Source organism: Eleutherodactylus coqui, chromosome 12 (genome assembly GCF_035609145.1).
Source record: "Eleutherodactylus coqui strain aEleCoq1 chromosome 12, aEleCoq1.hap1, whole genome shotgun sequence".
In the NCBI taxonomy this organism is placed as follows: domain Eukaryota; kingdom Metazoa; phylum Chordata; class Amphibia; order Anura; family Eleutherodactylidae; genus Eleutherodactylus; species Eleutherodactylus coqui.
In genome coordinates this window covers 120,438,456-120,454,620 of record NC_089848.1, presented here as the reverse complement: position 1 = coordinate 120,454,620, position 16,165 = coordinate 120,438,456, and the positions used below count along the sequence as shown (strand labels likewise).

General features: G+C 46.0%; 1 protein-coding gene across 4 annotated transcripts in view; it reads left to right on the top strand.

Moving 5' to 3' along the window:
• Positions 1-6,580, top strand: part of STEAP1 (STEAP family member 1) — a 56,409-nt gene extending 49,829 nt beyond the window's left edge. For 3 of the 4 annotated variants that reach the window (XM_066585007.1, XM_066585008.1, XM_066585006.1), the window contains exon 5: positions 4,553-6,580. In XM_066585007.1, the coding sequence (XP_066441104.1) occupies positions 4,553-4,810 (258 nt within the window). In that variant the 3' untranslated portion in view covers positions 4,811-6,580. The remainder of the gene's footprint in view (positions 1-4,552) is intronic. The other variant, XR_010787334.1, reaches the window with a different exon arrangement.
• The last annotated feature ends 9,585 nt before the right edge of the window (positions 6,581-16,165 follow it).

The window sequence follows — 16,165 nt, the reverse complement described above, 5'->3', positions numbered from 1 at the left end:
CTGTCATAGCTGAATGCCTATCAAGCCGTGCCTGTGGCATTACATCATACTGCAGGAGTGATCGAAGCATTTATTATTAGAGATGAGAGAGTACCTAAATGCTCGGGTGCTCGTTATTCGAGCGGAGCTTTTAGTAATGCTCGAGAGCTCGTTTCGAGTAACAAACCCTATTGAAGTCAATGAGAGTCCGAGCATTCCCTGCCTGCTGAAAGAGCTGATTGTGATTGGCTGAGGCGCTCAGCCAATCACAGGCAGCTCTCGCCTGTCATTCATTCATTTAAATCTCCGCCTGCTGATAGATCAGCACACCAGAGTCGGGGACAGTGGAGAGAAGACGCGGCTGAGCCCCGGCAGCTGAAGGGAGGTGAGTATGTTTTTTTGTTTTTTTTACCTTACTTTTACTGTTTTTTCAGGGAAGGGCATATTTAAAGCCCTTCCCTGAAATCCAATTGACGGGTGTCGGCAGCAGGATCCTCTACCGCAGCTGTCATGTGTGACAGCTGTGGTAGGGAATTGAAGAATTCCTCTGCTGCATCTGTCACAGATGTGGCTGGTGCAGCAGGGAATTCTTCATTCCCGCGGGGGACATGGCAGCGGCAGAGAAGTTTTTTTTTTACACTAAAATTATTATTTTTCAGGGAAGAGGTTATATGTAAAGCCCTTACATGAAAAACAATTCAGGGGTGTCGGCAGCAGCCGCGGCTCCATTGAAAACAATTTAGTGTGTGTCCTGTCTCATTTCACTTTGTCTATTTTTTGCTAACACTAGTTTGCATACACTTTAGCAAAAAATAAACATGTGGGGAGAAGAATGTGAAATTTTCCCGAGCACCCGAGCACCACTTAGTATTCGCTTGAGTAACGAGTACATCGAGTAGGCTAATTCTCGGACGAGCATGCTCGCTCATCTCTCTTTATTTTATTTTTTTTAAGTAAAAACAGTTCCCCACCCCCCTTTTTTGCCATATCTATATATATAAAGCTGAAAGCCCTCACGGACTGACTGACTCACTGACTCACTGACTCGCCAAAAGTTCTCCAACTTCCCGATGTCGTAGAAACATGAAATTTGGCGCAAGCATAGATTATCTCCAAAATAGGAAACGAAATTGGGTCCCAACTCGATTATTCAATTCTAGCGCAAAAGAATTGGCGTCGAAATTTAACGTACATAATCTAATATTCTCACTTCCCAATGTCATAGAAACGTGAAATTTGGCAGGAGCATTGAATATGTCATAAATAGGAAAAGCTAATGGGTCCCAACTCGATTATTCAATTCTATGCGCAAAAGAATTAGCGTCCAAATTTTACGTGCGGTATGTAATTTTCTCACTTTCCGGTGTCATAGAAACGGGACATTTGGCACGAGCATTGATTATCTCATAAATAGGAAAAGCTGATGGGTCCCAACTCGATTATTCAATTCTATGCGCAAGAGAATTAGCGTCCAAATTTTACGTACATAATCCAAATCTCTCACTTCCGAATGTCATAGAAACATGAAATTTGGCACGAGCATTGATTATGTCATAAATAGGAAAAGTTAATGGGTCCCAACTCGATTATTCAATTCTAAGCGCAAAAGAATTAGTGTCCAAATTTTATGTATGTAATCTAATTCTCTCACTTCCTGATGTCATTTTATATGAAGGAAACGTCGCATGGTTACCTCCACGTGGTGTTTCCTGGGTAACGCAGAGAACTATGCAAAATGATGAACATATGTTTTTCCTCAGTATCTCTAAAGTAACCACGACTTCATAAGATTTTCCATGTGAACACCAGATAAACACCAGTACCAAATTAACTCGGGCGAAGCCGGGTATATCAGCTAGTTTCTAATACAATAATCTAAATACAGTAATAAAACAAAAATACATATTTGATATCGCTGCGTCTGTAAAAGTCTGATCTATCAAAGTAATGCATAATTTACCCCGCACGGTGAACGTCGTCCAAAAAAAAAATAACACCAGAATTGTGCTTTTTTTGGTCATCCTGTCTCCAAGAAAAAATGTAATAAAAGGTGATCAAAAAGTCATATGTATTTAAATATAGTACCAACGGAAACTACAGGACGTCGCGCACAGAATGATTTGATATTGTACTAATTGTGCTGACCAATAGAAGTGAGTTAACATGTCAGTTTTGTTGCAGTGTGTACGCCGTAGGAACAAGACGCACTCAAAGATGGCGGAATTTCTTTTTTTTTCCATTTCACTCAACTTAGAATTTTTTACAAAATTTTAGTACATAATGTGGCAAATTAAATAGTACCATTAGAAAATACAACAAGCCCCCAGACAGCAGCGGCGAGGGATAAATAAGGGTTATGATTTTTTTAAAGGAGAGAGGAAAAACCGAAAAGGGAAAGCAAAAAAGAGGTTAAAAACTGAACGACACAAAGTTTTGTGTCAACAGCAGCCATTCACTACTGAACAGCCGCTGCTTACAGTGAATTGAGAGGGGCGGGGGGAGAGCGAAGAGAGAATTCTCCACCAGCCGCCCTGTCTCCCTGTTAGCCGCTCTGTGAGCGATTCAGTGATATTCTCCCTTGTGTAACAGCAGGGGAGCGAGTATACACAGGGACAAATGTCTGGCATCGTTTGCACAATACTTGTTACGTGTAAAAGGGCCTTAACATATATAAAGGTTTCCATCATGACTCCCTTTCCCAATGGTAGACATGGTCCGCCCCAACTTTTGTGAGATGTGTTGCTGCCCTCAATTTCTAAATGAGTTCATTTTTTTTAATTAAATGGAAAAATGTCTCGGTCTCACCTTCTGATATGTTCTATGTCCTTCTGTGAATAACATATAGCTAGATGAGATTTCCACATCATTGCATCCTCTTTCTCACTACATCTATTTACATTCTGCACTGCACTCCAGCTTTTTTGGAATTTGGGTTGAATTAGCCTTTCATGGCACATCCTGCAGAAATACCCTTGGAACAATTCTCTTTTGACATTTTTGTGGAATCTTCACATTCTTAGTTATGCGTTGATCTGTTTTGTCTGCACCTCGTTATTTGGCACTATTAGGCTGCGGTAGAAATGAAGCCTCCTAAAAAGTTTCTTTTGTTGTTACACAATTGTGAAGAAGATGAAATGCTATCCTTCAAGTTCCCTGATAACAGACATTTCCAAAAAGGAGCATTTCAGGTCCTTGTAGATTCCAGTCATTAACTTCAAAGTAGGATGCAACATTATCCGCACCCTTCGCTGCCTCCAATCTAATCGCTACAAACTGCGCGGTCCGAAGAAAATGCTTTACTAATCCGAAAAACAATTAGTATGTGTAGCGAAGCCTCAGCAAACCGTTTTTGGTTGCTCCATCTATGTATCTAGAGTGGGAGATGTATAGCGCTGATAGAAATGATAGAGCATCTATTACAATGTTCCCTCTTTATGATTCATTAGACTCCACACAGAAAACCATTGTGGTTAAAGAAACGGTGTCACTGAAATGTGACCGAGCAACCCAACATACTGTTATATGTGCGGTGTCATAAAGAACCCAGCGTTACCTTTTATCTTTTGCCAAGGTGTTTCCAATGCAAAGATATTGGCCAATATGTTTCTTCTGCACCATATTTTAATTGGCCGCGGACCTCCAATAGGCAGTCTCTCTTCCAGCCTTTCGTTCTTGCTGAGTGATGCCTGCAGCTCTTCCCACGGAGACGTCGTGTTCCACCCCCGATGCACTTGCACCGCACTGACAGTGCATGTGCATGATGTCAGTCCGGCCTGAGAATGAGTCACCGTGTATGCGCCTGATCGCTCAATGCGGCGCACTGGTGTGTCATGCCAACAGCAGAGCAGCCTGAGACCACTTATGTGGGGGTTCCTTCCCATCCAAGACACTAAACTCAAAACTGTGCCTAAGAACACTGCTATGAATAAAGAATGGTATCCAAATCTCCTCTGAGAGCAACTTCTTCCATCGAGGAGCAATCAGGGGATGGAGCACCGTGTCACAAGACAAAAGTGATGACTAAGCGATTTGGTGAACAAAATATTGACATTTTGGGTCCATGGTCGAGAAACTCCAAAGATCTTACACTGCGGAAATACACCCATCTGATCTGATGCATTGGAATTAGAGATGAGCGAGCATTGCCCTTAGCGAGTACCTGCCCGCTCGAGAGAAAAGGTTTGGGTGCGGGGGAGCGGTGAGTTGTGGCAGTCAGCAGAGGGAAGCGGGGGGGGGGGGAAAGAGGGAGAGACAGATCTCCCTTCCGTTCCTTCCCGCTCCCTGCCCGCCACCGGCAGCCGAACCTTTTCTCTCGAGCGGGCAGGTACTCGCTAAGGGCAATGCTCGCTCATCACTAATTGGAATCCAATGCATCAGGTGTAGAGTATATCAGCCGGCCATGAAAATGGCAGCCGATATACGCTCATGTGAATAAGCCTTAAAAGATCTAAAAACATGGAAGCAGAAAACTTTGTGAAACCCAAAATTTGTGTCAGTCTCAAACCTTTTGGCCACAACTGTACTAAATATATATTTATAGTAAATCCTTTCTGTCTTCTTTTTGTCTTCACAGAGTAAGCTGGGCCATATTGCGCTATTCCTCTGCACGGTACATACGCTCGTATTCGCCTGGAATAAATGGGTGGATGTGAAGCAGTTTATTTGGTACACTCCCCCCACATTCATGTTGGTGGTCCTCCTTCCCTTGGTTGTTCTTCTCTGTAAAACTGTATTAATATTACCCTGCTTCAGTAAGAGAATTCAGAAGATCCGGTGTGGATGGGAGTCCGGCAAAGGAACGGGCGCCAAATGTGTTCTTACCCACTTGTAGTATTTATTGCCAATATAATATTTGTACAATCCTGTCTGATCGGCATCTTCTTCTATGATTACTGATACTTAACAAAAAAACATATCTCCTTGTTAGCGTCCAACTGCGGTTCTTTGAGTCCACCAGAGAAGATCCTGAGGTCTCGCCTCCACCTCTACAAAACAATTGTGCCTCCTCTTATCATAAGGTTTTTTGCTATCATTGTACATACAAGATGTACAACAAATGACCACTTTGTTAGAGATACCATCTAGTAGCACATTGGAGTTCCTTCGGCCTTCAGAACTGCAGCAACTTGTTGTGGTGTCCATGATCAGGTATTCGAGAACCAGGGTGCGCCAAGAAAACGTTCTCCACCTCCACCTGCTTGACAGGACGGGGTCATCGACTCATGCTGCTTGTGCCAAATTCTGACCTCCCATCGGCACAGTGCAGCAGAAATCTGGATTCATCTGACCAGGTGATGTTTTTTTACTGCTCAGTGACAAAAGTTTTGCGCTCTTTTGCCTGCTGGAGTCTCATTTTTCTGTTTCTCTTAGACGCAATGGTGCCAGAACTGGTCATCTGCCGCTACGAGTATAGCCCATCCGTGCTAAGGACCAGCAAGTTATCTCCTGAAAAGACATTATTTACCATCAACAGGATTGGGAATAGATTGGCAGGGTCAGATTGCTGGGACCACCACCGAAGATAAAAATGGTAGTCCTGAGAATCCACGAATAAATGGAGCCGTGGTCATGCAGAAGGTTGTCTGGAGTGACAAGTCCCATTTCCTACTGAGATGAACAGGTCTGCATCTGGTGCAAACAGCATGAAGCCATGTCCCATGGGTGTACCGTTGGGGTTTCAAAAGACAGGTACTGGCGGTGTAATGGTCTGGGGAGTGTTTTCCTGGCATAATCGAGTACTATTAGTCATCATACCATAATCCCTGAATGGTGACACTGCAGGGACCTGTTAGCAGACCATCTGCACCCATACCTTCAGGAATCTTCCCTGACCACAGTAATCCAAATCTGGGAAAAAAACAAACAAACAAAAAAACTCTCTGCCCTTGATGGACCGGAAAAACGTTGGTCGCAATGGTTGGACAATTTAATGCTCCATATTTTACTAACTATACAGGTCAATCGGTTGCAACGCGTTTCAGCGCAACAAATCGGAGCAGGAAAATGGAATCCCCGATGCAGATGTGAAAGCAGCCTTACACGCCTACACGCAGCTTCACGTTTATTTGTTGGCCGTGTTGACTCTGATTTTTGTTGCACATACAGCAGTAATTACATGATTTCTGGCCTCCTCCCTGCTCTGCTCATAAACCCTTCTATAAGTGGAGAATATGGCCGCCTGCAGACGGCCGGGTCGAATTCTGGCAGCGGGATGCAGTCCCGTGCCCCTGCAGAGGCCTGCGGCTCACCCGCTTCCGGCGTCCTCCGTCTCTGCTATGTGCTCGCTGCCGGCCATTCGGCGCATGCGCAGAGCGGAGCCGGCCCGGGACTACTGACATTACTGTGTGGGCCTCTGTGAGACCCGCACAGAAATAGAACATGCCGCGATTTGTTTTCCACGCGTGTTTTCATGCGGACAAATCGCAGTTGTGTGCATAGGATTGTGTTTTATAATGCAGGTGGGCACGGGCGGAAATTCTGCGGGAAATCACGTCACGGAATTTCTGCCCGTGTGCAGGAGGCCTAAGACACTGAGGAGGAAGAAGTCATTTACTGAGTCTCATATACCTACAGCCCAGTGAGAAATAAACGCCTTATGGTATGCAGACGTGGACTTCTTCACGCAACCAGTGACCCGTTTCGGCATTTTGCAGCGCGCAGCAACCTGCACTTGTTTGCTCTGCTGTACTCTGGTTAATTGATTATCCATCAGGGTTGTTGTTTAAAGGGGCCATGTACTTATTAATCATCAATATATAGTACTGTGCAAATGTAGGCAGGAGAGGAAAGAATAATGCATCGTAGGAACGCTTTCAAATGTTAATCATTTCTGTTTGCCCTTCGCAGCAGGAGGTGCGCTACTAAAACTACATGTATTTGTATAAACCTAAAATACGAGGGCTCAAACAGACGGACTTATATCAGACCCCAACTGGTGGTTGTGTGCGGGAAACTAGAGCAAAGAGTAGGGAGTATGTAGAGATTGAATCCACCCTCGCGGTCTCAATAATCCCTACTCTTTGCTCTATTTCCCCTCACACAACCACCAGTTGGGGTCTGATATAAGTCCGTCTGTTTGAGCCCTCGTATTTTAGGTTTATACAAATATCATGTAGTTTTAGTAGCGCACCTCCTGCCTGCGAAGGGCTTTAAATCTTTGGATTGTGTCGGTCTCTGTGATTGGTAATTTATTTTTGTCAATTAACAAGATACCCTGATAGAATTACATGACGGATAAAGCATCTCACATGTGTCAAACACAAGGCTGGGCTCAGCGCAAGCAGAGGAGGAGCAGCGCTGACAGCAAGAAGGAGGTAAGTATATGGGTTGGAGGGGAACTATTAATACTGAGGGGCAGCAGCGCAGGAGCCGATACCGGCGCCGAAGCAGGTGCGGGGGCAGTAAGGTGAGACCGGAGCGGAGCAGAGCAGTAGCCGGCGCCAAGAGGCCACCAGGAGTCCAGCGCCAGCAGCAGCAGAGGGGACTAGAACGGAGCAGCAGAGCAGCTAAGACAGGAGGGCAGAGTGAGCGGCCGCCGGGAGAGCGGGTGACGTCACCAGGAGGAGTGGAGGAGCCGATAAGTATCTTCTGTGTGTGTTTGTGAGCTAAGTGTGTGTCTTCTGTGTATCTGGTGTGCCCTAGTTGTGTCTTCTGTGTGTGTGTGTGTGTGTCTGGGGGTCTAAGTGTCTGTGGGGGGGGGGGGAATTTGACCGGTTGCGCGAGAGCGGCAGCGTGTGAGTGGTTGTACAGAGGCAGCAGCTTGTGAGCGGAGACAGCAGCGTATGAGCAGGTGAGCGGTTGAGCGGAGGCATCAGCGTATGAGCAGGTGAGCGGTTGCAGCAGCAGTTAAGTGGTTGCAGCAGCGGGTGAGCGGTTGCAGCAGCGGGTGAGTGGTTGAGCGGTTGCAGCAGCGTGTGAGTGGTTGAGCGGAGGCGGTAGCGTGTGAGCGGAGTGTGAACAAGTCTATCTTCACTACTTCCACAAGTAAATTGTAGATCCCCATTAGGATGAGCCACATGCCTGGCAATGCCATCCAGTGTGCTACTTGTGCAATGTATGCGGTCCTTGATCAGCCGATCGAGGGTGCATACTGTTGCGCAAGATGCGTGCACGTCGTACATTTAGAAGCCCAAATTCTGGATCTAAATGGGCAACTGGCAACACTGAGAGCCATTGGCATCATAGAAAGGAGTTTGGTGCTCACTGAGCAGGCACTCGCTGGGGTAGAGGCGGGGGCGGATGGTAGTACGGAAGAGCAGGGGGAGCAGGCAGTCAGCTGGGTGTCAGATAGAAGGAGGCGTAGAGGGAATAGATCCAGGGAGGCTGGTCCTGAGCTGGCACAACCCAACATGTCTGCAACGTTGGCAGATGAGGGCGATGCCATTACAGAGCCAGCACCGCTGCAGCACGACATGCCATCTGAATGCCAGGGGGATGACTGCTCCAGTGAGACGGGGACGGGGAGCGCAGGGCAGGCTAGACAGGTTCTAGTGGTGGGGGACTCAATTATTAGGGGGACAGAGAGGGCAATCTGCCATAAAGACCGGGATCGTCGAACGGTGTGTTGTCTTCCTGGCGCTCGAGTTCGACACATCGCGGATCGGATTGACAGATTACTGGGAGGGGCTGGTGAGGATCCAGCAGTCATGGTGCACGTTGGCACCAATGAACAAGTTAGAGGTCAATGGAGGGCCCTCAAAAATGATTTCAGGGACCTAGGGTCCAAGCTTAGGACGAGGACCTCCAGGGTAGTTTTCTCGGAAATACTACCTGTACCTAAAGCCACACTAGAAAGGCAGCAGGATCTTAGGGAGGTAAACAAGTGACTCCGGAGTTGGTGTAAAAAGGAGGGATTTGGGTTCCTGGAGAACTGGGTTGACTTTGCTGTCGGCTACAGGCTCTACCGTAGGGATGGACTGCATCTTAATGGGGAGGGTGCAGCTATGCTGGGGGATAAGATGGCTAGAAGGCTGGAGGAGTGTTTAAACTAGGGACTGGGGGGAGGGTAAAATGAGAAATAGTGGGGTAGCCTGCGTAACTAGCGATCCGGGTCCAAGCAAAGGGAATGGGGGTCGAGCTGGGGGTGGGGTTAGTACAGTTAGAACTGATAGATCAGCCATAAGTACGAATAGCAACAAAACAAATTTAAAAAACAAAAAAAATGATATAAATTGTATGACCACGAATGCACGAAGTCTGATCGGTAAAGTGGGTGAGCTTGAAGCGAGAATGACTGATGAAAATTATAATATAGTCGGAATTACGGAAACATGGCTTGATGATAAGTGCGATTGGGCGGTGAATTTGCAGGGGTACAATCTCTTCAGAAGAGACCGAAGGAACCAGAAAGGGGGAGGGGTATGTCTGTACGTCAAATCGAACTTGAAGCCGAGGCTACGGGAGGATATAGGGGTAGGAGAAGAACAGGTGGAATCTCTGTGGGTAGAAATACAGGGAGGAAAAAATAACAAAATCCTGATAGGGGTCTTCTATAGACCACCAAAAGCAACAGAAGAAACTGAAAACTTACTACTAAGGCAGACAGAAGAGGTGTCAAAACGAAACGAAGTAATTATCATGGGGGACTTTAATTATCCAGATAAAACATGGGAGAACGAAACCTGCAAATCTCATAGGGGTGATAAGTTCTTGAGAGTAATTAAAGACAATTACCTGAACCAACTTGTGCAGGAACCAACGAGAGGGAGGGCCATTCTGGACCTAGTACTAACCAACAAACCGGAACGTATAAAGGGGGTGCAGGTTGAGGGGCACTTGGGGAACAGTGACCACAATATAATCAACTTCCAGCTGTCAATCAATAGGAAGCCTTATCAGGGAGCGACAAAGAAACTAAGCTTTAGTAAAGCAGAATTTGATGAGCTTAGAACTACTATCAGTAACATTAATTGGGACAACATCCTCAAAAATATCAGTACAGAGGACAAATGGGAGGAGTTTAAAAGGATCCTAATCACCTCATACCCTTTAAAAATAGAAGAACCTCAAGTGGAAGCAAGCCAATGTGGCTCGACAAGACGGTAAGAGGGGCAATAAACGAAAAAAAGAAAGCATTCAAACTACTAAATTAAGAAGGCAGCGAAGAAGCGCTAAAATCGTACAGGGAAAAAAACTAAATATGCAAAGATAAGATCAAAACTGCCAAGGAGGAAGCAGAAAGACGGATCGCAAAAGAGAGCAAAAACAACCCAAAGCTATTTTTCAACTATATTAACAGCAAAAGGATTTGCAGGGAGAGCACTGGCCCTTTAAAAAATAATGCAGGAGAAATCATTGATGATGACGAAGGGAAAGCAAATCTACTAAATAGTTTCTTCCCAAGTGTATTCAAAAACAAAAAGGAAATGCCACACGAGATGCAGGGGAATAAAACGAACCCCTCACAAAATATCTCATACCTAACGCAGGAGGAGGTGCGGAAGTGACTAAAGAAGACTAAAATTGATAAATTGCCGGGCCCAGATGGATTACACCCAAGGATACTAAGGGAACTAAGTGACGAGATAGCTAGGCCGCTATACCTAATATTTCTACACACTATCAAGACCGGTGTTGTACCATTGGATTGGCGCATTGCCAACGTGGTTCCAATTTACAAAAAAGGGAGCAAAAGTGAGCCTGGTAACTACAGGCCGGTAAGTCTCACTTCAGTAACGGGAAAAATTTTCGAGGGGATTCTGAGAGACGCCATCGATGAGTACCTCAAGGAGAATAAGGGAATAACTCCTCACCAGCATGGATTCATGAAGGGTCGCTCATGTCAGACAAATCTGATCAGTTTCTATGATGAAGTAAGCTCTAAGCTGGACCTGGGAGAGTCTATTGATCTAGTATATCTGGACTTCTCTAAAGCCTTTGACACCGTGCCACATAATAGGCTAATATACAAAATGAGGCAGCTCGGACTGGGCGAAAACGTGTGTAAGTGGGTAAAAAATTGGCTCAACGATAGAAAGCAGAGGGTGGTAATAAATGGTTCGTACTCTGATTGGACCACAGTCGCTAGCGGGGTGCCACAGGGTTTAGTACTAGGCCCCACTCTGTTCAACATATTTATCAACGACCTGGTAGAGGGGCTGCACAGCAAAATATCAATATTTGCAGATGACACAAAATTATGCAATATAATTAATGCAACGGAGGACAATGTGCGGCTACAAACGGACCTGGATAAGCCGGGGGCTTGGGGGGGGGAAATGGTGAATGAAGGTCAATGTTGAAAAATGTAAGACTATGCACATGGGCAGGAGGAACGGATGTCACCAATATTCACTTAATGGGGTACCACTAGGGAAAAGTGATAGGGAAAAGGATCTAGGGGTATTAGTGGATAATAGACTAAACTGGAGTAACCAATGCCAGTCAGCTGCTGCAAAGGCAAATAAAGTCTTGGGGTGCATTAAAAGTGGTATAGGGGCGAAGGACGAGAACATTATCCTTCCATTATATAAGGCACTTGTCAGACCTCACATGGAATACTGCGTACAGTTCTGGACACCGGTGCTCAGGAAAGATGTTACAGTGCTTGAGGGGGTTCAAAGAAGGGTAACCAAACTAATACATGGAATGACGGGACTGGAATACCCAGAGAGGCATCAAAATTGGGACTATTTACTCTAGAAAAAAGAAGGTTAAGAGGCGACCAAATAACCATGTATAAGTACATGAGGGGACAATACATGGATCTCTCCCGCGATCTGTTTACACCCAGGACCACGACGGTAACAAGAGGACATCCGCTACGATTAGAGGAAAGCAGGTTTCATCACCAACATAGAAGGGGATTCTTTACTGTAAGAGCAGTTAGACTGTGGAACTCTCTGCCTGAGGAAGTGGTGATGGCAAAATCCATAGAGGAGTTTAAGGGGGACTTGATGTCTTTCTGGAGAGGAAGGATATTATAGGTTATAAATCTTAGGTTAATTGTTAATCCGGGTATACAGGCAGGTAGGAACTATTAGGGGTTGATCCAGGGAACAGTCTGATTACCATTAGGGAGTCGGGAAGGAATTTTTTCCCCAAAAGGGCTAATTGGCTTCTGGCCTTGGGTTTTTTTTGCCTTCCTCTGGATCAACACAGGAGGATAGACAGGCTGGACTAGATGGACATTGTCTTCATTCGGCCTTACATACTATGTTACATACTATGTAATATTACTGTGGAAATGAATATTACTGAGGGGTGTTAATACTACTAAGGGGGATAATATCATTGAAGGAGGTTAATATTACTATGGGGATTAATATTACAATGGGTGGTTAATATTGCTGAGGGCGGTAATATTACTGTAGGGGTCGCTATTACTACTGGGGCCACTATGGGGGTTGCTATTACTACTGGGGCACTATGGGGGTCGCTATTACTACTGGGGCCACTATGGGGGTCGCTATTACTCATTGGGCCACTGTGGGGGTTGCTATTACTAATTAACCCCTCCTCAGTAATATTTTTACTGGGGCCACGATGAGAGTCACTGATTATTGTATTGAGCCTGCAGACACTCATTATTGTATTGAGCCTGCAGACACTCATTATTGTATTGAGCCTGCAGACACTCATTGTTATATTGCTCTCCAGCCCTTCAGAGAACAAACTACCTTCTGCCAATATTTCACATTTGGGCTCATCAGGCCAGAGCACCTGCTGCCATTTTTTGCACCCCAGTTCCTATGTTTTCATGCATAGTTGAGTCGTTTGGCCCGGTTTCCATATGGATGGTATTGGTATGGCATTTTGTCCACAGTTCTTCTATGAAGACCACTTCTGGTTTGTCTTCTTAGTAACGCAACCCTTCACACTCTGGAGCTGACTCAGCAGAGCAGCCATAGACCTAAGATTGTAACTTTGAACTTGCCTGACTTCTCACTGAGCCTACTAAACTCAAGTTTAATGATATAGCATCGGAGGTGAGCCTGTGCCTCATCCAATGACTCCAAAATCAGCCACCAAAGTTAAGGCAAAGGGGTCAAAGGGCAGTGCAAGAAAAAGCCTGTAGGCTTATTTATATTTTAGATTCTCTCCTGTGAGTGGGGATGATACATGCACTATCCTACTAAAACTAATTAGACACCTGAGCAAGAATCAAAGTAGCATTTATTTCCATATGAGAATACTTAGTGGGGCCTGTCTGGCCCTAATGACATCGGATACTCTCCATGGTATACTTTCTACCAGCGTCTGACACATTTCAGCTGGGATTTCCCTCCATTCATCCTGCAAATGTCTGGCAAGCTCTTTCTCAAAGAAGATGGACACTTCATATTTCCTGATCCGACATTCCAGTTCATCCCAAAGATGTTCAGGTCGGGACTCTGTGCAGCCGGTCTAATCCTGGAACATCCATATCCTCAAACCAAAGTAACACATCCCCAGACCATAACGGAACTTCCACCGTATTTAACTGTTGGCATAACACACTCAGGTAGAAGGTGTTCCCCAGGCTCCTCCACACCCAGGTACCTCCATCTGACGTGAAGATGGAGTAGTGATAATCACTCCATAAAACATTCTTCCATTGCGCTACTGTCCAATGATGGCGCTCCTTGCACCATTGTAGATGGCCGATGCATTGCTCTTCATGATGGACGGCTTGTGTGCAGCGGCATAACCTGTAGATCCAAAAGCATGCACGTCCCATCACAAGCTATGGCTGACGCCTCCGCGGTTCTGCACCTTATGTAGCATGGTTCAGAACACGTGACATGCTAATAAGACACAATACATTCTACTGATAGGGGGGGGGTCCAAAACTTCTGGTAGGATAGTAAGCAATTACCTAATATACATTGATTATTATATACAAGATCTCAGCTGTATCATATTGTAATTAATTCATATATATTGAGTCCTTCTCATGGAGAACATTACTGCACCGATCATCAGAACCACTTTGCCATCTGCAGTTTAGACCCAACATACACATGTAGGATTTTAAAGGGGTTTTCTGGGACATTACTAGTGACGACCGATCCTCAGGATAGGTCATCAATAGTTGATCGCAGGATCCGATGCTCGAGATTTCCACCGATCAGCTGATATCAGGACCGCTGTCAGTGCTGATAGAGCTGTCTGTTTCTGACTCTACACTGACAGTGGGCCCAGAAAACAGCTAAGCAGTGGGGGATCCTGACTGTCAGACCCCACTGATTGATGACCTATCCTGAGGATCGGTCATCACTAGTAAAGTCCCAGAAAACCCCTTTAAATCCTATATGCATTAGTCTATGGATGTACTTGCTGCACGAGTGATATTTGCAGCTATGCTGTCCTCCCCCCCCCCCCTCCCCCGCCTTCTAAGTTGTCACATTTGCATGAGAATATAAGAAGAATGTCCCACATTGCTTATCTCCCCAGCTGTTCATTTAACAGAAGGCCAGCTGGTGGCTCGTGCCTGCAGTGTGGATATATAACCTGTCTGAGATATATGGCATTAGGATAGTGAAGATTACCGCGCATGTCTGCTAATTCACAGGCGATCAGATACGCTGCCTTGCGCTGCTTCGCTCACATTTGCATGTAAGAATTGCGTAATATGCGAGTGCAAAAGAGAATGCAGCCGTGTATTACGCAAGAGCCCATTGTTCTCCATGGACGTGTAATCAACGCTGCCCATACACAATAACATTGCGTATAGGCGGCAGATATACGCGCCGCAGCAAAGCAACAGTGCAGAGCATTTAAAGAAAAAAAGAGGAATACTGCGCATGACAGCGGGCCTGAGATACGGGCCTGAGATACGTGCGTAAGATACGTGCCTGAGATACGTGCCTGAGATACGTGCGTAAGATACGTGCCTGAGATACGTGCCTGAGATACGTGCGTAAGATACGTGCCTGAGATACGTGCCTGAGATACGTGCCTGAGATACGTGCGTAAGATACGTGCGTGAGATACGTGCCTGAGATACGTGCGTAAGATACGTGCCTGAGATACGTGCCTGAGATACGTGCCTGAGATACGTGCCTGAGATACGTGCCTGAGATACGTGCCTGAGATACGTGCATAAGATACGTGCCTGAGATACGTGCATAAGATACGTGCCTGAGATACGTGCATAAGATACGTGCCTGAGATACGTGCGTGAGATACGTGCCTGAGATACGTGCCTGAGATACGTGCCTGAGATACGTGCCTGAGATACGTGCATAAGATACATGCCTGAGATACGTGCATAAGATATGTGCCTGAGATACGTTCCTGAGATACGTGCATAAGATACGTGCCTGAGATACGTGCATAAGATACGTGCCTGAGATACGTGCCTGAGATACGTGCGTAAGATACGTGCGTGAGATACGTGCCTGAGATACGTGCCTGAGATACGTGCCTGAGATACGTGCGTAAGATATGTGCCTGAGATACGTGCCTGAGATACGCCGTCATATGCAGCACAATATCGCTGACATACGCAGCGATCGATCGGCTCCACAGCCATAAAACCCTGTGTGACTCACGCAGGGTATGCGCATATGTCCATGTGAGTCCGGCTTTAGGGCTTAAACACATGGGCGCTTTATGCTGCCGCGTAATGGGATGAAACGACGGATTTCAATGGTTTTTATTTTCACTATCAGGATTCTCGCACATAATAATAATCTTTATATGGCGCCAACATATTCCGCAGCGCTTACAATACAGGGGAAACAAGACAACGGTTACATAGTAATCAGCTGATGGAGACAGTAGGGGTGAGGGTCCTGCTCCAATGAGCTTACATACTACAAGTAACGGGGGATACAGAAGGTAGAGGGGCTGGAGATGTGCACGGTATGGCGAGGTGGAGAGTGAGGGATTCTATACACAGACAATGGTCAGGCCATATAATGGCGGAATCGGTATGACTGCAGGTGACGGTTGATTACAGCTAGCAGGGATTGCAGTCAGTAGGTCAGGGAGCATGTTATCAGGCGGATATTGTATGCCTCCCTGAAGAGGTGCGTTTTTGATGTCCCGGGCGGGGGTGTATAGCTGGGTATCATCAGCATAGAGATGGTACTGTAAACCAAATCTCCTGATGGACTGTCCAATAGGGGATGTGTAGATGGAGAAGAAGAGGGGGCCGAGGACCGAGCCCTGGGGGACCCCAACAGCAAGGGGAAGAGGAGGGGAGGTAGAGCCAGCAAAGCAGACACTGAAGGAGTGGTCGGATAGGTAGGAGGAGAACCAG